At 50.9% G+C, this 20,903-nt stretch overlaps 3 protein-coding genes and 1 long non-coding RNA gene across 4 annotated transcripts; 1 reads left to right on the forward strand and 3 right to left on the reverse strand.

Moving 5' to 3' along the window:
* Positions 1 to 253: 253 nt before the first annotated feature.
* On the reverse strand, positions 254 to 5,251 carry rtn2b (reticulon 2b). The gene is made up of 7 exons (XM_030362522.1): positions 5,053 to 5,251; positions 3,210 to 3,417; positions 2,160 to 2,298; positions 1,984 to 2,053; positions 1,251 to 1,297; positions 1,087 to 1,145; positions 254 to 911 (listed from the first exon to the last, which is right to left on the reverse strand). The coding sequence occupies exons 1-7, from the start codon at positions 5,063 to 5,065 to the stop codon at positions 788 to 790; spliced, it is 660 nt and encodes a 219-aa protein (XP_030218382.1). The 5' UTR covers positions 5,066 to 5,251; the 3' UTR covers positions 254 to 787.
* A 2,140-nt stretch (positions 5,252 to 7,391) lies between these two features.
* Positions 7,392 to 14,254, forward strand: ppm1nb (protein phosphatase, Mg2+/Mn2+ dependent, 1Nb (putative)). Its single transcript, XM_030362455.1, has 6 exons — positions 7,392 to 8,194; positions 9,012 to 9,583; positions 10,962 to 11,079; positions 11,534 to 11,648; positions 13,505 to 13,568; positions 13,670 to 14,254. The coding sequence occupies exons 1-6, from the start codon at positions 7,726 to 7,728 to the stop codon at positions 13,697 to 13,699; spliced, it is 1,368 nt and encodes a 455-aa protein (XP_030218315.1). The 5' UTR covers positions 7,392 to 7,725; the 3' UTR covers positions 13,700 to 14,254.
* A 1,509-nt stretch (positions 14,255 to 15,763) lies between these two features.
* On the reverse strand, positions 15,764 to 18,072 carry kcnk12l (potassium channel, subfamily K, member 12 like). The gene is made up of 2 exons (XM_030362457.1): positions 17,775 to 18,072; positions 15,764 to 16,824 (listed from the first exon to the last, which is right to left on the reverse strand). Exons 1-2 carry the CDS (start codon positions 18,070 to 18,072, stop codon positions 15,833 to 15,835), a joined length of 1,290 nt encoding a protein of 429 aa, XP_030218317.1. The 3' UTR covers positions 15,764 to 15,832.
* A 1,311-nt stretch (positions 18,073 to 19,383) lies between these two features.
* On the reverse strand, positions 19,384 to 20,882 carry LOC115547887 (uncharacterized). The gene is made up of 2 exons (XR_003977434.1): positions 20,274 to 20,882; positions 19,384 to 20,192 (listed from the first exon to the last, which is right to left on the reverse strand). It is a non-coding gene; the product is annotated as an uncharacterized LOC115547887 (long non-coding RNA).
* Positions 20,883 to 20,903: the final 21 nt, after the last annotated feature.

Consider the following 20,903-nt stretch of genomic DNA (forward strand, 5'->3'; position numbering starts at 1 on the left):
GTGTCATGAATATTGGGCAAGACATAAGTATGTATATCAACAATGGAAACTAAGAAATGTTCCCGTTTCAAACATCTTTCTTGGCAAGTCGAGTACATATTTCTTTATATGTACTCGACTTTACGAGTTTACAAGGTGCACTGGAAGGCACCATGTGCTTTACCGTACAGAGCAATGTAGAATTAACTCTCAACCTCAATGTGTGAGAGTTGGCGGTTCTGAATAAATTATAATTGTTATAAATTGATTTAGCTTCTTCAGGAGGTCTAAATAATTCTGTGGCAGCGCTGAGCTCTCGCTGCTCCTTACATAAATAACTTTAAGACTTTAAGACCAAACGACACCTCGGTGGTTCAGCGGCGACACCGGGGAACAGAACAAACCGCAGAGAGACCGCCGTCAACTGGTGGCCATCTTGGTCGGTCGGGCGGGTAAACCATCTACAATGTTCGGAAACCATGACTACTTCTTATGTTTATTGTGAGAATGAATTCAGAAGGCTTCTCCGTTGAGTTGTCATGGTTTCCTCGTAGGTTCTAGAAGGTTTTTGCCACCCAACTGCGCAAGATGGCCACCAACTGAATACGCTCTATTTCCTGTCACTAGTGACAATGCTGTAAACTTTACCGACGGACTCTTTAAATAAAACCAGGAGGCCTCTTTGAACACACAGAGAAGACGCAACAGGAATAGGCGACAGGAACACACTTCCTGCGCCACACAGAACACAGAGTTCCTCGTGTGGTGACAGAACTTCATCGTCTTCATCGTCTTCCTCTCCATCTTGTTACTTGGCCTTGGCCTTCTGTTTGGGGGCGGGGCTTACAGGTGCAGGTGTTGGAGGGGGCGTGGGGGCGTGGTCAGACGCAGCTGCAGAGGCGGGAATGACCTTCCTGTACATGCTCATAAACCTGCAAAACACACACACACACACACACACACACACACACACACACACACACACACACACACACACACACACACACACACACACACACACACACACACACACACACAATCAATAGATATTCAGGTGTGCTAGAAGATCCCAGTCTGACTCAGGACATGTCTGTCAGGATTCCTCACATGGTTTTGATCCTCTTGGTGGTGGTACGGAGGGAGCGAGACAACCTCCTTATTCGGACCTGCGGTCAGAAGACGACAGGTCAGACACAGAGCCTACCTGTCCCCTAACAGGTCCTCTATCAGGTCCTCTAACCTGTCCTCCAACAGGTCCTCTGAAACCTCACCTGTTGCTTTCTGTAGAGGAGTGGCACAGAGAAGGCAGTGATCACACCTGCAACATGAAGAGTGACATGTTAAACCATTTTTACACATTTTACAACACGTCCCGTTTATAACAAGGTTAACGTTTATTTATAAACAAGTTTAGCATGTTATAACATGCTCCACATGTTTATAACAGCTCTTCAAGCACCCCCATGTATTTATGGAACTAAACACTTCTCATGGTAAGGGCTTGGGCTAGGGATGGGGTCAGGGTTAGATGTTAGAGTAGGGCTAATGCTAAGGTCATTCTAGGGCAGGGGTCACCAACCTTTTTGAACCTGAGAGCTACTTCATGGGTACTGAGTCATACGAAGGGCACCCAGTTTGATGCACTCACAACAAATTTGCTCAGTTTGCCTTTAGTTATAGATTATTATTGTTAATGATTAATGATACACATCTATGTGAAGAAACTGATCATGTTAATGATTCCTCACAATAATTATCAACAATCACTTAAAAAAGGTGGGAAAGAGTTGTTCAAGAATGAGTTGTGCTATGTTTAGAACAGGCCTGAGGGCGCCTCATGTGGTCCTGGGTTGGTTACATTTACATTTTACATTTAGGGCAGTCGAGTTGGTGATCCCTGTTCTAGGGCCCCTGTCAGGGTTAGATGTTAGAGTAGGGCTAATGCTAGGGTCATTCCAGGGGTCAGTGACGGGGTCAACGCTACCCAAGCTGGCTGAAACTCACCGGCCATGACCAGCGTGAGGCCGCTCGTGGCCACGCCCACGTGGGTCAGCAGGTACAGGAACACGGCAAACTGTCAACAACAACAACAACAACAACAGGAGTAAACAGCAGCACGTCTCGACCCCGCAGCTGGCATCAGCTGGTCAAGGGTTCAGGGGCCGGCGGTGACCTCTGACCTTGATGGAGTCGACCACGCTGCCGATGAAGACGAGCCGTTTGAGCTCGGTGAGGGCGAAGGCGATGCGCAGCACGGCGCCCTCCACCACGGCCACCGTGGCCTCGTCCGTCAGGGTCCCGTCCTCGTCCAGCTGAGACCTGAGCACACACCGGGGTACTGTTTACCCTAAAGCTCTTACCCCCTCTTACCACACTAACCCCAACCCTAACCCTAACCCTTAACACTAACCCTAACCCTAAAGCTTTAACCCCCTCTTACCACACTAACCCCAACCCTAACCCTTAACACTAACCCTAACCCTAAAGCTTTAACCCCCTCTTACCACACTAATCCCAACCCTAACCCTAACCCTTAACACTAACCCCAGCCCTAACACTAACCCTAACCACTAATCCCAGCCCCAACCACTAACCCTAACCCCAGTCCTAATCACTAACCCCAGCCCTAAACACTGAACCTAACCCCTGTCCTAAACACCAACCCAAGCCCTAAATCATAATCCTAAGGATGTCAGTAGCTGCGTTTCCATCTAAAAGGTGATGCGAATCTTTAGAAAGTTCGCAAAAAAGTAATTCGAATTAGGTGCGTTTCCATCAAGTGGTTGCAGCGGAATAGGGTGATGACGTTACCCTTTGAGGTCGGCAGGGTTGCCATGGCCGGTCGTTATGCGGAAATCGGAAAAACTGTCAGTCCTGTGTGTTCAAAGTTCGCTACGTCACAGCTGATTCGAAAAGTGTGTTTCCATCTCCCATTTTGCGAATTTACTCTCTTTCGCATTTCTCAAAAACCACCTCAAGCGAGCGGATAAACCTTTTTGCGAATTAGGGGATTTTTATGCAAATTTACGTGTTTCCATCCCCGTTTACTGATTCGATACTTCAAAGTTCGCATAAAATCAGGGGGATGGAAACGCACCTACTGATGCTTTGTACGGTGTATATATGACGCCCAATACAGGAACCATCCATAAAGGATTTGAATGACGTTCGATATATATAAAAGGGGATATAAACGCTACAGGATTCAGATGTTTCGTCGAGGCGCTCACTGGAAGGGGTGGAGGCCCGGGTTCCAGCGCAGCAGCTCCAGCAGCTTGTAGTAGAGCCGGACGGCGGTGGTCAACCCCATCAGGGCCAGCAGCAGGTGGGACAGCACGGTGATGGTGCTCAGCTGGAACATGCTTGCCAGCACCACCACCAGCCCTGTGAACACCACCCCGGTCTGGGGTAGGCTGCGCCAGTACAGCAGGTCTACCGCTGCACGCACGCGCACGCACACACGCGCACGCACAAACGCACACACACACAGGCGTACACACACACACGCACGCACGCTCACACACACACACACAGGCGTACACGCACACACACACACACACACACACACACACACACACACACACACACACACACACACACACACACACACACACACACACACACACACACACACACAGTTCACAGGTTAACACTACACATTAATTAGATGTACACCAGCTCTACTCACACACACAGAGAACCCATGTTAAAGAAAAATACAATTAAATATATCATACTAGTAGGAAGCACGTTGTTTTGTATAAAGCTAAACGTAAAATAACAAATACTGTACCAGTAAACCAAAACACAACTGAGACCACAACGTGAGCACAACCATTCATGGGAGCAGAAGAAGCCATGGCAACAAGCCTCTCCTCTGAAGGGTCAGGATGCCCTCAGATCTACATCAGGTAATTATTAAATCACAGATGATACTAACTGGCAAGCAGAACGATGAGAGGGCGTTCATACGGCTGTGAGTCCAACAGTTCTCCCACTGTCTACATGGGCCAAATCCTACATGTTACTCAATTCTGAAGTAGGTTTAACTAAACACTTTATATTTTAGTTATATTTCTTCGTAAACACGGAGGTCTTCCCCTTAAAAACTGTAGGGAGCATGCTTTATTTCCGTATCTCAATCGATGACGTCAATGTGTCAATTACAAAAGGTGCTGAGTTAAACAGTAGGCACCACTTAGCCAGAAGGGGGCGCTAAATCAAACAGAAAAAACGGCATGTCATGTAAAACCATGACTCGGATTCAGTCTAAATCAATTGGGATTGGGAAGATTTATCCAACTGACGTTCCTCCACGAATCACAGGTAAAGGGCCGTTACTGGGATTAGGCGGTGACTTTGGGCTGTCAATACCTTTCATGACTGCTAGCAGTCCTAGTTATTTTCCGCATTCAGCAACACAGAATTTATTTCTTCCAGCAGAAACACAGAGATGAATGACCTTAACTCAATCTATTTACGTATAAAGCTGTAAAACTCAAGACTTTTGATATGTCAGATCTGTTAGCGAAACAATTAAAAGAGCCGGTCGAAGTTCAAACACACACACACATTTACACACTCACCGGAAGACACACACATGCAAACACACACACACACACACACACACACACACACAAACACACACACACACACACACACGCACACATATATTTATACACAGTATATTATAAGCTACTGGCCTGAATGACAACCCTTATTTCCTTCACTGAGCTCTGCCAGATTCTACAGCCTGCTCAACGTGTTAATTACGATACAGACCTAACATTATTAATGTACATCATACATCATTAACACACTCTCCAGTCAATCAGTCCACACTCCTAGCGTTGTGTATTTATATGTATAAGGTATTCATACGCGAGCCAGAGCATGTTACTTCGAGAGAGACTCTGCTACAGGCCATGCTCTCTCTATCAAACCGTGAGCAGACAGAACAGGACAGAAGTCATGCAGGAACGTCTGTGTGTCCTGGTGCTCCCTGGTTCTACCCGGTTCTACCTACAGGGTGGGGTCCTGACCCAGTCCGAGTTCTGGTGTTGTGGTTCCTACCTTTGGTGGCCATTTCAGCTGGGTCCTCCCGTGAGTCCGGGTCAGTCTCCCCGGCTGTTTCCAACGCTCGTCCAGTCAGCAGAACAGAGGCTAAAATTATCCTCTATTGGATACCCCTCTGGATCTCTCACACAGACACTCCCTCAGACACACACACACACACACACACACACACACACACACACACACACACACACACACACACACACTCCCTCAGACACACACACACACACACACACACACACACACACACACACACACACACACGCACACACACACTCCCTCAGACACACACACACACATGCTCAGACACACACACACATGCTTGGACACCCACACACACACATACTCTCTGTTGCACACACACACACACACAAACACTCTCTCTCTCTCTCTCTCTCTCTCTCTCTCTCTCTCTCTCTCTCTCTCTCTCTCTCTCTCTCTCTCTCTCTCTCTCTCTCTCTCTCTCTCTCTCTCTCTCTCTCTCTCTCTCTCTCTCACACACACACACACACACACACACTCCTTTAGACACTCACTGACTCTCTCTCTCAGACAGACACACACTCACACGCACTCTCTCAAACACACAAACACCCATACAGCTTTCGTTAATCTGGAGAACTATGGTTCTGTAACTTGGAGAAATTTTTTTCTGTAATTTGAGGAACATGGTTCTATAACCTGAGAACCTTGGTTCCATAACCTGAGAACCATGGTTCTTTAACTTGGAGAACTTGGTTCTGTTTTCTGGAGAACAATGATCTGTAACTAAAGGCAGCTCTTCGCTTATCATAAATATAAAATTCCTCCCTCAAACATTTATATTACTCTATGGCCTAACTTCCCTGTGAATTAGACAGTTATCCCTATAAGCTAACTGGCTAACTTCTGTGTGAATTGGACAAGTAGCACAATGAGCTATCTGGCTAACTTCTGTGTGAATTTGACAGGTATTACTGTAATATAAGCTAACTGGCTTACTTCTCTGTGAATTGCACAGGTATTGCATAAGATAACTGGTTATCTTCCCTGTGAATTGGACAGGTATGGCTATAAGCTTAATGGCTAACTTAACGATTGCAAAGGTTTCGCTATAAGCTAACTGGCTAACTTCCCTGTGAATTGGACACGTAGCATAATGTGCTAACTGGCTAACTTCTGTGTGAATTGGACACGTAGCATAATGTGCTAACTGGCTAACTTCTGTGTGAATTGGACAGGTATTATTATAAGCACCCTGGCTTACTTCTCTGTGAATTGCACAGGCATTGCATAAGATAACTGGCTAACCTTACTGTGAATTTGACAGATATCGCTATGAGCCAACTGGCTAACTTCTGTGTGAATTGGACAGGTATGGCTATGAGCTAACTGGCTGACTTCCCTGAGAATAGGACAGACATCGCTAGGAGCTAACTGGCTAACTTCTGTGTGAATTGGACAGGTATCACAAAGAGCAAACTGGCTAACTTCTGTGTGAATTGGACATGTATTGCTATAAGCTAAATGGCCAACTTCCCTGTGAATCTGACAGGTGTGGCTGTAAGCTAAGTGGCTGACTTTACAGGTATGGCTATAAGCAGCACACAGCCTCTGCATGTACACACAGGTGTGGCTCTTAGCTAAGAGAGGGGAGGGAAGGAGGGAGGGATGGAATAATCAGCCTCGGAGGAGAGAGAGAGAGAGAGAGAGAGAGAGAGAGAGAGAGAGAGAGAGAGAGAGAGAGAGAGAGAGAGAGAGAGAGAGGGGGGGGGAGGAGGGAGGGATGGAATTATCAGCCTCGGAGGAGAGAGGGAGAGAGAGAGAGAGAGAGAGAGAGAGAGAGAGAGAGAGAGAGAGAGAGAGAGAGAGAGCGAGAGAGAGAGAGAGAGAGAGAGAGAGAGAGAGAGAGAGAGAGAGAGAGAGAGAGAGAGAGAGCAAGAGAGAGAGAGAGAGAGAGAGAGAGAGCGAGAGAGAGAGAGAGAGAGAAAGAGCGAGAGAGAGAGAGAGAGAGAGAGAGGCAGGGCTCAGCTCCTACTCACGATGGGGGGGATTTATGCTGCACCGTGATTGGTGGACACAAATAGGCAGCCAATGGGGAGGCGGAGGCAGGGATCTGCCACGCCGGAGGGAGGGCTGGTCAAACAAGGTAGCTACGAAGAAGAGAGGGAGCCGGAGTGACACGCTGCGAAGAGACGGCAGAACGCAGGGATGAGAACAGAGAGCGGAGCGGTGAGTGGGTGAACCGCGGAGGAGCAGCGAGAGAGAGAGAGAGAGAGAGAGAGAGAGAGAGAGAGAGAGAGAGAGAGAGAGAGAGAGAGAGTCAGAGAGAGAGAGAGAGAGTCAGAGAGAGAGAGAGCCAGAGGAGGGAGAGGGAGAGGAGGGAGAGAGAGAGGGAGAGAGGCTGGGAAACAGAGAGACAGAGGAGGGAGGGAGGAGCAGAGAAGGCAGAGGAGCAACGCAGCAGATTCATCATCGCAGGCGGCCATGCTGTGAGCAGGCGAACCGCGGAGAGAGAACCGGACCGAGAGCAGCCCAGAACCAGGCCGGAGAACCGGGACAGAACCGGGACAGAACCCCGGGCACAGAACCAGGCTGAACCCAGGCCAGAAGCAGGCCCGCCCGCCCCCCGCCACGGACCCTCACAGGCGGTGGGAGGAACCGCAGCGCCACCTCCACCCCGCTCGCAGCATGCGGACCTCCCGGAAGGGCCCGGGCCCCGTGGAGATGCCCGCCTTCGTCCGGCAGCTGGTGAAGGAGACGGAGAGGAGGGTCAGCTCCCTGTTCAAGGGAGGGGGAGGACGAGGAGGGGGTGGAGGGGGAGGAGGAGGAGGTGGGGGCGGCGGCGGCGGCGCGGGAGGAGAGCCGGGGGGGGAGGGAGGAGGGGGAGGGGATCCCGTGGAGGTGGGGCCCAGCCCCTACCTGGACCGGCCGGTACTGGACAAGCTGGTGGAGGAGGGCTGCTCGCGCTGGGGCCTGACGTACGCCCTGGGCTCCATGCAGGGCTGGAGGTCCACCATGGAGGACTTCCACAACTGTGTTCCCCAGCTGGGCGGGGAGCTGGCCGACTGGAGCTTCTTCGCCGTGTTCGACGGGCACGCGGGCAGCAGCGTGGCGCGCTACTGCTCCCAGCACCTCCTCAGCCAGATGCTGGCCACAGGTGAGGAGATGAGGAGGAGGAGGAGGAGGAGGAGGAGGAGGAGGAGGGGGAGGAGGGGGAGGAAGAGGAGGAGGAGGAGGAGGAGGAGGGAGACGCTGAGGGGCTCAATGTGTTTGTTGGTTTCTGGGCCATCGCGTGACTCATCTCATTAGCATTATTTACATAACACGTCATTTATATTCTTATTTTCCTGCTTAAATCCTTACTGCCTTTCTACGGACGCATGGGTTTTGCGTTGTATGCCCGTTTTATTATCCTCATATGGTTCTTTATTTGAGTATAATTAGTATTTCTCTATTTTCATGTGACATAGTTCAACCGTTGAGAGTCAGGCGTTGGAGGGCTACCGGGCTACATGCTAACCCATGCTAATCCCCGGCCTCATTACGACTGTTTGAGGAACAATAACGTCATCCTACCAGGAGAACAGCAGCCACACAGACAGCAGGAACACATACCTGTACCAGGGTGGTGTCCTCTAGGGTGGAGTCCTCTAGGGCGGGGGTCCACCTCTTTGGCCGGGTCCCCGACGGTAGGGGTCCCTCCCCCAGGGTGGATGTTCTCTAGGGTGGGGGTCCCCCAGGTTGGAGGTCCCCAAGGGTGGGGGTCCCCGAGGGTGGGTGGGGATCCCCCAGGGTGGGGGTCCTCCTCTAGGGTGGGGGTCCTCACCCAGGAAGGTTGGATGTCCCCAAGAGTGGGGGTCCCCCAGGGCTACCTCCCCCAGGGTGGATGCCCCCCAGGCCAGGTTCTCCAGCTGAGTGCGGTTCCCCCCAGTGACCCCCCCCCCCCTGTGTGTCCCCCCCCCCCCCTCCCCCAGGACAGATGGGGGGCGAGGACGACCCCGAGCGCGTGCGGGCGGGCATCGTGGGGGGCTTCCTGCAGACGGACCGCCAGCTGCAGGGCGTGGCGCGGCGGGAGGGCTGGGAGCGCGGCGGCACCACCGTGGTGGCCGCGCTCATCTCCCCCTGCTACGTCTACTTCGCCAACTGCGGGGACTCGCGGGCCGTGCTGTCGCGCTCCGGCCAGGTGTGCTTCTCCACCGAGGACCACAAGCCCTACAGCCCGCTGGAGCGCGAGCGCATCGAGAACGCCGGGGGCTGCGTCTCCATCCAGCGCGTCAACGGCTCGCTGGCCGTGTCCCGCGCCCTGGGCGACTTCGGCTACAAGGGCGCCGAGAACCGGCCCCCCGAGGAGCAGATGGTGTCCCCGGAGCCCGAGGTGTGCGTGGTGGAGCGCTCGCCGGGCGACGAGTTCCTGGTGCTGGCGTGCGACGGCGTGTGGGACACGCTGACCAACGAGGAGCTGTGCGCCTTCGTGCACAGCCGGCTGCGCGTGTGCACGGACCTCCGGGACGTGTGCGCGCAGGTCATCGACCTCTGCCTCTACAAGGTGAGCATTAAGCCCCTCCCACTGCCTCTAAAAGGTGAGCATTAAGCCCCGCCCACTGCCTCACCGGTGTGAGGACTAAGCCCCTCCTCCTGCCTCTACAAGGGGAGGATTTAGCCCCTCCCTCTGCCTCTGCAAGGTGAGGAGTTAGCCCCTCCCCCTACCTCTATATCGTGAGGGGTTAGCCCCTCCCCTCTGCCTCTACAAGTTGAGAGGTTAACCCCTCCCCCTGCTTCTACAAAGAGAAGATTAAGCCCCTCCCCCTGGCTCTACAAAGAGAGGATTAAGCCCCTCCTCCTGCCTCTAAAAGTTGAGGATTAAGCCCCTCCCCTTGCCTCTACATGTTGAATGGTTAGCCCCTCCTCCTGCCTCTAAATAGTGAGGATTTAGCCCCTCCTCCTGCCTCCCGCCTTACTTAACTCACAGCTGGAATACTATAAATACCTACAGTTGACAATAATACTTTATAGCTCTACCTCACTCCTTATATACAGTAGTATGTATACTACAACTACTATATCCGAAATTACAGGATTACAATGCTATCTTATACAGCATAGATAGATTAATATATCTATATCTATATTTGTATCGATACAATACAGCGTACACCACATGGTACTATATGCAGTGAAGGCATCACGGTCATCACGGTGGTAACTTTCTAAAGGATAGAAGAGATGAATATATATTTAGAGTACAGCATCATGGAGGTGACCTGCATGTTGTGGTTGTGTGGGTCGGAGGCCAGAGGCAAGGACTGATGAATGATGTGTGGTGGAATCCCTTGAGCTATCTCTCTCTCCCTCCCTCTCTCTCTCTCTCTCTCTCTCTCTCTCTCTCTCTCTCTCTCTCTCTCTCTCTCTCTCTCTCTCTCTCTCTCTCTCTCTCTCTCTCTCTCTCTCTCTCTCTCTCTCTCTCTCTCTCTCTCTTCAAAGCAAAGAAACTCACTCACTCCTTCACTCATTCACTCACACACACACACACACACACACACACACACACACACACACACACACACACACACACACACACACACACACACACACACACACACACACGGTGGGATAAACAGTTGAGCTGTGACAGATTTAGCTGTGTTGCCTGTCAGCAGCGGTGTTACATAACGTGAACACACGCAGCTTAGACACATGACAATACACGCACAGCTCACACACCCACACACGTGTGTGTGGGTGTGTGTGTGTGTGTGTGTGTGTGTGTGTGTATGTGTAGACACACACACACACACACACACACACACACACACACACACACACACACACACACAGGCACACACACAGCGTTGGCTGCACAGTGCAGTGACATGGCAGTCATATGAGCTGTTATTAATGAGCCGTTAATGCGCATGTGTCGACAGGGCAGCTTGGACAACATCAGCATCATCTTGCTGTGTTTCCCCGGAGCTCCGCAGCTCTCCGCGGAGGCCCTGCATCAAGAGGCCGAGCTAGACGACCTGCTGGAAGCTAAAGTCGCAGGTAACACACCGCCCACCCCCCCCCCCCTGATATCGACGCGTTTCACCGGTCCAACGCCAAACACGCTTTGGTGGACTGCATTCAGTCGGCGCAACGTTGTTTTATAAAACGTTGCTAGCATGACAAAGTCTAACTTGCTAGCCAGTTGGTTTGTAAATCTTACCTGCAGGACTCAGGGTTTTGAGTGACAGCTGGTTGATTCTGTCCGCTTAGGAGCCAGGCTCACCCAGCGGGTTTCTAACTCACCTCAGGCCCCTCGTCTCACCAGCAGGGCCGGCGCTCTGAGGCTCGTGGCGGCTAGATTTGTTTAGGAGCCCCCCCCCCCCCGTTCCCCGAATCATGTTATCCTTGTATAGGACTTTTTCTATATTTTCTGTAGTTTCCATGTCCTTTAGACATAGATAAACATTCATAATGGTTTATCCCCCCCCCCCCCCCCCCCCCCCCCCCCCAGAGATCTACGAGGACCTGTGCGTCGGCGGGGAGGAGCCCGACCTGCTGGCCGTGCTCACGGTGCTCGCCTCCATCCACATCCCCGGCCTGCCGCCCGGCGGGGGCATCCAGAGCAAGTAGGCACCGGGCAGACACTGAGCTACTGTTGACCTGGGGGGGAAACAGGCCTGCAGTATAAACAGGCCTACAGTATAATGTATTATAACTACTGTTGACCTTGGGGGGAAACAGGCCTGCAGTATAAAACAGGCCTACAGTATAACGTATCATAACTACTGTTAACATGGGGGGGAAACAGGCCTACAGTATAACGTATCATAACTACTGTTAACCTGGGGGGGAAACAGGCCTACAGTATAAAACAGGCCTACAGTATAACATGTGTATCAGAAATACTGTTAATATGGGGGGGAAACAGGCCTGCAGTATAAAACAGGCCTACAGTATAACGTATCATAACTACTGTTTACCTGGGGCGGAACCAGGCCTACAGTATAGAACAGGCCTACAGTATAGAACAGGCCTACAGTATAGAACAGGCCTACAGTATAACATGTGTATCATAACTACTGTTTACCTGGGGCGGAACCAGGCCTACAGTATAGAACAGGCCTACAGTATAGAACAGGCCTACAGTATAGAACAGGCCTACAGTATAACATGTGTATCATAACTACTGTTTACCTGGGGCGGAACCAGGCCTGCAGTATAAAGCAGGCCTACAGTATAACATATGTATCATAACTACTGTTAACATGGGGGGGGAACCAGGCCTGCAGTATAAAACAGGCCTACAGTATAACGTTTCTATCATAACTACTGTTAATATGGGGGAAAAACAGGCCTTCAGTATAAAACAGGCCTACAGTATAACATATGTATCAGAACTACTGTTAATATGAGGGAAAACAGGCCTACAGTATAACATACGTATGTATCAGAACTACTGTTAACATGGGGGAAAACAGGCCTACAGTATAAAACAGGCCTACAGGCTAACATAACAACTACTGTTAATATGGAGGGAAACAGGCCTACGGTATAAAACAGGTGTACAGTATAAAGTAGAACTACCGTATAAAGTACAGTTTAAATAGGACCAGAACTACTATACAACATGGGTGAAAAACAGCCCTACAGTACATAATATGGAACAGAACTACTAGAAAAACAGGCCTACGGTATAAAGAACAGTAGTAAATATAAAACAGAACTACTGTTTAACATGCCAAAACATGGGGGGAAAACAGGCCTACAGTATAAAGGAGAACTACTGTTAACATGGGGTGGGGAAAGGCCAACACTATTAAGTACAGTTTTAATATAAAACAGAACTACCATTTGCCACAGGGGGAAAACAGGCCTACAGAATAAACTACAGTTTAAATATAAAATAGACCTACTGTTTAAGAAGGGGGGAAAAACAGGCCTACAGTATAAAGTACAGTTTAAATACGGTGTACACAATGGTATAAACACATAGACTGTGTACAGTATGGTGGATAATATGTTATTAAATGTGGTTCAAAATAGGCCTACGATGTAAAGTACGGTATAAAATAAGGATTCATCTACTGTAAAAAATACAGAGTACGTACGGCTTTCACGAAAAGAGGACACCTTTATTTTTTAACCCTGCATCGCGTGCGTTTACGTTAAGAAAACTTTCTTTATAACACGATGATCCACGTTGAAACATACAAAGTCAAAAGCAATGTGAGGGTGTTCATGTCTCAGGTTTGATTGGTTTTCATGTCTTTATGTTCCTGTATTTGATCCAGATGTGTACATGTATTATTAGATTGTAATGTTATCGGATTAGGAATGAACTGGCTCCTGGATTAAACCCAACCTTGTCTAGTCATCTTTACCAAATGTACACATGTACTAGTTGTGAACTGTAGCCTACAGACTGCTATGTAACATACACAGTGTTGTAGTGGAAGATGTAAAATGTTAATTTCTGTTACAGGAGGAACTGCATCATTTCTGCATATTTTCAACAGAGGGAGATTCACAGGCCAACTCCGTCTAACGTAGGTTCAGCCCAGACCCCGTACCACACACACACTCAACTCCCCCACTAAGACCGAGCCTGATGGACGTGTTTAATGAAATGTATTCCTTTCCTTTGCAGAACGGGGGCTTTCACAAGAAGCCCATGTAGGTCCCCACTATATTTTCTTCATGTGTGTGATATGTGAAAAAGGACGATGGAAGAACGATTTATTTCTCCCGCTGTCCGAGTGAAGCTCTGTTTGTCCGTAAGAGATTCATTGTAACAGCGTGCTGTCGGATATGTTTTATAATAACACATAAGAACCTTTTTTACTTGTTCCGAAACAGTGACTCAGTGACTCAGTGACAACTCTCTGCCTCATATTATAGACAAACTACCAAGACGATGGATGATATATTGTAAAGTTTTAATGTTGTACCTTTTTTCTTGGTATGTCATATGATAAAGTTGAGAGTTTTCTGTGTAAAATAGTATTGAATTTTAAGGTAAATCTAAGATGATGAATTGTTTATTTTTCAAACTAACTACAAAGTAGCTCGCCAGCTAATATAGTCTTTAAAGTGAATGCTAATAATGGGTTTTTTATGATAATTATAATTATGGGCAACTATAAATGTGGAAACTGTTCTGTTTTTCCCATTGGATTGAAAGCTGACTGTAAGAAAAGATTTATTTTTAAAGCCTTACTTTAAAATGTTCAAACTTCTGTGTCATTTTTCGAACATAACGATAGAAGATAAACTTTTATTTGAATGTTAAAAAGGTATATTCAGTGAATATATGCATCATCTTAAGATGCAATTCCCATATGCTTAAAAGTTAAACTAAATAATACATTATAGGTAATTGCCGAAGGTCATATTATGTGTGAAAAATACAAGAACTCACATTAAACTTCATTTATATATTTGAAACAGAGATATTTCCCACCATCGCTTCAGATCTCCAAGCCAAACAGCTGAGAAAAGTTCCCGAGATATAATACGAAACTCAATGAATTATATGGACAATAGAGAGGACTAGGACTTGAAAAGAAAGATTTATTTGAACAGGAAATTATAGGAATTATAAACTGCATTTTCCTAGTGCCAAAAGACTATATAATAATAGGTAATCGGTTACTTGTCTTGTTTTAAACTTGCTTGGAGACGACTTGGCCTTCGATGACCCCTCGATTCAAGCAACAGAAAGCTGCTTCATTTCAAAATACAATTTCATCCCTCGTTGGAGCCTCCTAGCCTACTGCCCTGACATCAGGGTCGTCTATATAGGTTCTTGGTTAGATTTCCCCAATGTCCAGAGTCTATCTGTAGAAACCCAAGAGCAAGAGGACTCTGTATCTAAACAAACTCGCTCTAAGTCCCTTGGATAAAAGGTAAAGGCAGAACTAAACAACCTAATAATAAATCGTCGTATTAGACAGTCAGTAGCAGTGATGCAGCAGGGCTAGCTTCAGAGGCTACAGCATTAGCATTCTGCAGACGCGTTCGGAGAAAGGCAACGACTTGAACAAGCGGCGAGCGCGGCGCCATATCGCTATCGCTATTAGCATGAAGACGGCGAGAGGCGACCTCGGCAGCCCTCCAATCAGCCGGCTGCCGAGAAGATGCTTCAGCGACGCCTCCGCTGATTGTCCGTACGAGCCAATCACTTGAGAGTATCTCCGCCACAACATTCTCTAATGGCATGCTTGGCCGGCTTCTTACCTCCTCGAGTGTTTTTTGCAGAGCCGTTGGAGAGTCTGGTCTGTACAGACCGTACTGCAACCCCAGAACCCGAGTCCTTGAGCACGGCAACGAGTTCAGATGAGATGATTCTGCTTTGGGCAGTTTGTCTTTCATCACGGGTAACTGAGTAAAGGAACAAGATTATAGTTCTGTGGTATGCCTGGCTGGCGTAGGTACGGCCCCGGTCACTGCACCTTCTGGTCTGTCTCTGAGCGTAGTCCTCAGAAGTCTCGTGACGGACTAATGACCATGCCACTCAAACCTCCTCAACGAGTCATTAATGAGCAGGGGAAGTGGAGCAGGCTGCCGTCGCCGTGGCGGCCATGTTAGGGTAGGGTAAGGGTTAGGTTAGGTTAGAGTAAGGGTTAGGGGTGGGGTTAGCGTTAGGTTAGGGTTAGTTGAGGGTTAGGGTTAGGTGAGGGTTAGCGTTGGGGTTAGGGTGAGGCTAGAGGTGGGGTTAGGGTTAGGGGTGGGGTTAGGGGTGGGGTTAGGGCTGGGGGTGGGGTTAGGGCTGCGGTCAGGTGAGGGTTAGCGTTGGGGTCAGGGGATAACCCTACCGGTCGCAGCTGGTCTCCTGCAGACGGTTGTTCATGATGGCCAAGGCGCCAACGCCGCCGGAGAAGCCGTTGAGGTGGGCGTGGCTGGGCGGGGCGTGGCCCTGGTGGTGGTGGGCGGAGTCACTCAGCTGCTTCTGCAGCAGCGCCAGCGACACCTTGTTGAACTCGTTCACCGAGATCATCTCCCCGGAGAGGCGGCGCCCGGGGTAGGCCCCGCCCTCGCCGCCCGGCCCGCAGTCCGTCTCGCTGTCGCCGGCCGTGTCCAGCGAGCCGCCGGCGAAGCGCTGCGGCCCCGCGCGGCTCTGCAGCGGCTGCACGCTGTTCCCCTTGAAGCGCCGGCCGCGCCCGGCCGCCGGCGCCAGGCGGCGCGCGCCGTGCTTCCGCGACCAGCAGGGGCAGCGCAGCGAGCGGCAGCCGGGCCGCGAGCCGCCGCCGCACGCCAGCTTGGCCAGGATCCAGTTGAGCGTCTGCTTGATGACGATGGAGATGACGTTGAACAGGGAGTAGATGCAGCACACGCCCATGAGGATGAAGAGGCAGTTGCCCAGGCGATAGGCTCCCTGGCCCTCGTACTGCTGCCGCTGGCTGCTCACCAGGTCCCCGAAGCCGATGGTGCTGAAGGCCACGAAGCAGAAGTAGAGCGAGTCCACGTAGCTCCAGTCCTCCATGGCGCAGTACAGCGTGGAGGCGCTGCAGGCGATGATGACCGAGGCCACGCCCAGGATCAGCATCACGTAGTACACCGACGGCTTCCAGCCCTCCAGGCTGTCGTCCTCCCGGCGGGGGGCCCGCCCACCCTCCCCCAGGGCCCCCGCTCCCGAGTGCCGCAGCTGGCGCTCGTGGAACCAGCGCATGATGTAGGCCAGCATGGTGATGATGCGCTCCAGGAACAGGTTGAAGAAGAGGATGGTGGCCGCGCAGCCGATCAGACCGTAGAAGATGAGGAAGATCTTCCCGGAGATGGTGGCCGGGGTGTTCATCCCGAAACCTGACGGAGGCGACGGAGGCAGAAGGACAGGTAGGGTGGAGGCGTTAGACAGGGCGACCTTTCATTAACCATAAGTTAAAAATACATATTCAGGAAACGATGTGATAGGCTCACTGCAAGTGTTGGGGGGGGATGACGTCATACAGAACACGGGGTTCTTAAACTTTGTTCAGCCCCATTCCACATCAAGCTGGGGTGAGATATGCGTCTCAAACTGGCGGGTGAGTCTAAATGAATCCAGATACGCAGAAAGGGGGAAACGCGAGTCAAAACCAAGCACGGTTCTAAACATGGGCCCGTGGCCCGAGATGGGTCGTGATCTAGTCTGAGGTGGGACTGAGGTGGGACTGAGGTGCGTCAGAGCGCTCAATCCCTCTCGTTTGATCACAGGGTTAGAGTTAGTTATCACAGATTCCAGTGAGCTCAAGAGTTGTCAGTCAGCTCCAGGATGGCTGGATGCTGTCATCTATAGTACTTTGTTATGACACGCATTGTTGTTTAACTACCGGCACTGTACGGATGGCAGAACTCTAACCCGTACCCTAACCCTGACCCTTATCGTCGCCTTGACTACCGTACCGATGGTGGACCCTTATCGTCGCCTTGACTACCGTACCGGCGGCGGACACTTATGTTGCCTTGACAACCGTATGGATGGTAGACACTTACGGCTGCCTTGACTACCGTACCGATGGTGACATTTAGGGTTGCCTTGACGACTACCGTACCGACGGCGGACACTCATTTTTGCCTTGACTACTGTACCGATGGCGGACAATAATAGTTGCCATAACATCCGTTGCGACTGCTGACACTCATCGTTGCCTCGACTACCATACCGATGGTGGATACTTAGTGTTGCCTTGACTACCGTAACGATGGCGGAAACTTTTCGTTGCCTTGACTACCGTACCGACGGCGGACACTTCTGGTTGCCTTGACTACCGTACCGATGGTGGACACCACCGTGCCCACGAAGTAGAAGGCCCCGGAGAAGTCCCAGCGGGGCCGCAGGGCGTCCACGCGGATGCCCGCCCCGTTGGCCTCCTCGTAGTCCCGCAGCAGCCCCTGCAGCGCGGCCACCTCCACGCCGTGTGCCCGCGTGAACTCGTCCAGCCGCTGCGTCCAGCGGCGGCGCGCCCGCAGCTCGTACGGTCGCTCCAGCGCAGAGAAGACGGCGGCGCCACACAGCAGGTAGAGCAGGATGAGGCCGGCCAGCAGGCAGAAGCGGGCGTTGTCCTCATTCATGGGCGGGCGGGAGCAGCGGCCGGCCCCGCCGGCCCCCCCTCCGCCCCCCCTCCTCTGGGCCATGGCGCCCGACGGCGCTCATGCGTAGGCCCCCCCCCCCCCCCCCCCCCCTCTCCCCCCGCCGTGGACCGGTCGCTGATCGCCGAGCACCCCGCGGACCAATCAGGAGCCGGCTGGGGCAAGGGGCACGGAGTCACAGTTGTCAATCAGGAGCGGTTTGGAGTCACTCTTGACGCGGCAGGCGTGTCTTGATTGATCGGGTCCTGATTGATTGATCGGGTCCTGATTGATTGATCGGGTCCTGATGACCTCACGGCTGGCTTTATACCGGCGAGGAAACTGAAAACATAGACAACATGTTGTAGGCTAGAAACATTTAACAGTTCAAACGTAGGACATTTTCTCTAATCTATTGTTTCACCTGAAAAGGGCTGAACATCACTGACCTGGGTATGGATGTGATCGGGGATCAATGCTCTGACGGCCTGGAGAGACGTCCGTCTCCTGCTCTGCTCCTCACAGCGGCGTCCTGCTCTCTGCCTCTCTGGTCTGACAGTGGCCGGGGAGGAGCGCTGCTTGACGCTGGGTGTGTGTCTGTGTGTGCGCTTGACTTAGGGAGTGTGTGTGAGTGAGTGTGCATACATGTGTGAGTGAGTAGGTGTGTGTGGGTGTGTGTGTGTGCGTGTGTTGTATAAACCGAAAGACTGTCTGATGTGCACTTTTATCATGTTGACATCGTCCAAGGCCCCGCCCCCTTCTGTCACAGAGCGGCGTGCGATTGGTGGATTAATAGAAGGGTCCTCTACTTCCCATCTGCTCGTAATCAAGACATCTCTCTGTACCTGAGACAGCTCCTGATAGGCTAACTGAATTAAGTGCACCAAACGACGGTCCTAACTGCATATTTTTCATCAGTTGATTACATTACTATGCAGCAGATATTTTTAGCCACGGTGGTCCGGTTGTGAATGATCTACTTGACACATTGTTAAAAACAGCATATTTGATCTAGAAATTTTGCCTATTTTTACCGGGATTGTGCGTGCTAATTGCCGGGGGACGGGGGGGGGCTCGTCAGAGCACTCTCCCCAGGCCTCGACTCGTTTGAAGCTTCTCGGTCTGCTCCACTTGGGGAGCAGTGCGGGGGAGGATGTACCCTACATCTATCTCTCCATCTTCCTCTCTTCCTGAGTCCACCGACGGCTGCCTTTCATCTTGTGATCTGCTGGAGTCAGGGGGGGGGGGCGGGGGGCTGCAGGGGTGATCTGAGAGTCCAGGTGTACCTTCTGAACACTAAATCAGACTTTATGGTAAAAGACAGGAAAATACTTTATTGCGGTGAAAAATATTTCAATCGATTCCCAAAGTCCACTGGTTTCATTCCCAGCGTTAAAAATCATCGGACCTTGAAAGTATGAAAATCTACACATAAAAAATACAGTTTGAGTTTCTGACCAAAGCCTGACGCTGCGACCTTGCTTGACCTTGGTCAGGGGTTAACGATTTCATGATGTCAGGATGAATTAAGACGTCTACTGTTGTCAGTGTTAGTGTTAAGGGTATAATTAAAGAAGTGATCAATCATGATCATCACATAACGGAAGGTGATGGACACCTCTGAGGGTAGTAGGATCTAGATGTTCTCTGGGAGCAGAAGGATCTAGATCAGAGGTCTCAAACTCGCGGCCCGGGGGCCAATTAAGGCCGGCGGGAAGTTATTTTGTGGCCCCCTACTTGACATCAAAGTTTAGTGTTAGTGCGGCCCGCGCGTTGTTGTCAAACGCACATTTTTGCAGAGTCACTTGCCACGCTTTTTTATCACTTGTGATAGGGTGACCAGATGTCCCGGTTTTGCCGGGACAGTCCCAATTTTGAGTTGTGTGTCCTGAGTCCCGATAAAAGCCAAAGGACGCTAACATTTCTCGGTTTTCCACCAACCACTATGAAATGTCTCCTGTTGTCAGCGATTAAATAGCCAACGTGATCTAAATATAGCACGATCATTAACTTAGATTGGGTCAGTTGTGCTCCTTTTTTTTGTGGAATACTTGATGTGGCCCAGCCCGACCCAGACTCTACCTCCAGCGGCCCCCAGGTAAGTTGAGTTTGAGACCCCTGATCTAGATGTTCTCTGGTGGCAGAAGGATCTAGAGGTTCTCTGGGGGCACCAGGATCTAGAGGTTCTCTGGGGGCACCAGGACCTAGATGTTCTCCGGGGGCAGAAGGATCTAGAGGTTCTCTGGGGGCACCAGGATCTAGATGTTCTCCGGGGGCAGAAGGATCTAGAGGTTCTCTGGGGGCACCAGGATCTAAAGGTTCTCTGGGGGCACCAGGATCTAGAGGTTCTCTGGGGGCACCAGGATCTAGATGTTCTCCGGGGGCAGAAGGATCTAGAGGTTCTCTGGGGGCACCAGGAGATAGAGGTTCTCTGGGGTTACCAGGATCTAGAGGTTCTCCGGGGGCAGAAGGATCTAGAAGTGTTTGGAGGAGTCACTCCTGTTATCGCCATCACAGTTTCGATGTGAGACAAAGGTCTGCTCGGTGGAGTTCCTTCACCACAGCTCCACAGCCTGCATCATCCCCCTCTGCTGTCAAACAACAAAACAAGGAGTCCTTCATGTGTCCAGGTGCTTAGGGGGAGGGGGGGGGGGGTACAGGTGTTCAGGTCATGGTAGGGTGTTAGGGTAGGGTGTTCAGGTTTTCAGGTTTTTTTAGGGTGGGGGGCAGAGTGTTAGGGTGGGGCTAGGGTGGTCAGGTGGGGTGTAGTGTGTAAGGGTGGGGTGTGTTCAGGTGTTCAGGGTGGGGTAGTGTGTAAGGGTGGGGTGTGGTCA

This window comes from Gadus morhua, chromosome 7 (assembly GCF_902167405.1).
Source record: "Gadus morhua chromosome 7, gadMor3.0, whole genome shotgun sequence".
NCBI classification, from domain to species: Eukaryota; Metazoa; Chordata; class Actinopteri; order Gadiformes; family Gadidae; genus Gadus; species Gadus morhua.

Bases quoted from the DNA above. Each gene is read 5' to 3' on its own strand.
- rtn2b (XM_030362522.1), bottom strand. The intron at 1,298-1,983 runs GTGAGTTTCAGC...TTCATGTTGCAG, and splicing joins CCTCACGCTGGTCATGGCCG to GTGTGATCACTGCCTTCTCT. The intron at 912-1,086 runs GTGAGGAATCCT...TGTGTTTTGCAG, and splicing joins ACCAAGAGGATCAAAACCAT to GTTTATGAGCATGTACAGGA.
- ppm1nb (XM_030362455.1), top strand. From the start codon at position 7,726: ATGCGGACCTCCCGGAAGGGCCCGGGCCCCGTGGAGATGCCCGCCTTC. The intron at 9,584-10,961 runs GTGAGCATTAAG...ATGTGTCGACAG, and splicing joins TCGACCTCTGCCTCTACAAG to GGCAGCTTGGACAACATCAG. The intron at 13,569-13,669 runs GTAGGTTCAGCC...TTTCCTTTGCAG, and splicing joins ACAGGCCAACTCCGTCTAAC to AACGGGGGCTTTCACAAGAA.
- kcnk12l (XM_030362457.1), bottom strand. From the start codon at position 18,072: ATGAATGAGGACAACGCCCGCTTCTGCCTGCTGGCCGGCCTCATCCTG. The intron at 16,825-17,774 runs GTACGGTAGTCA...CGCCTCCGTCAG, and splicing joins CACGGTGGTGTCCACCATCG to GTTTCGGGATGAACACCCCG.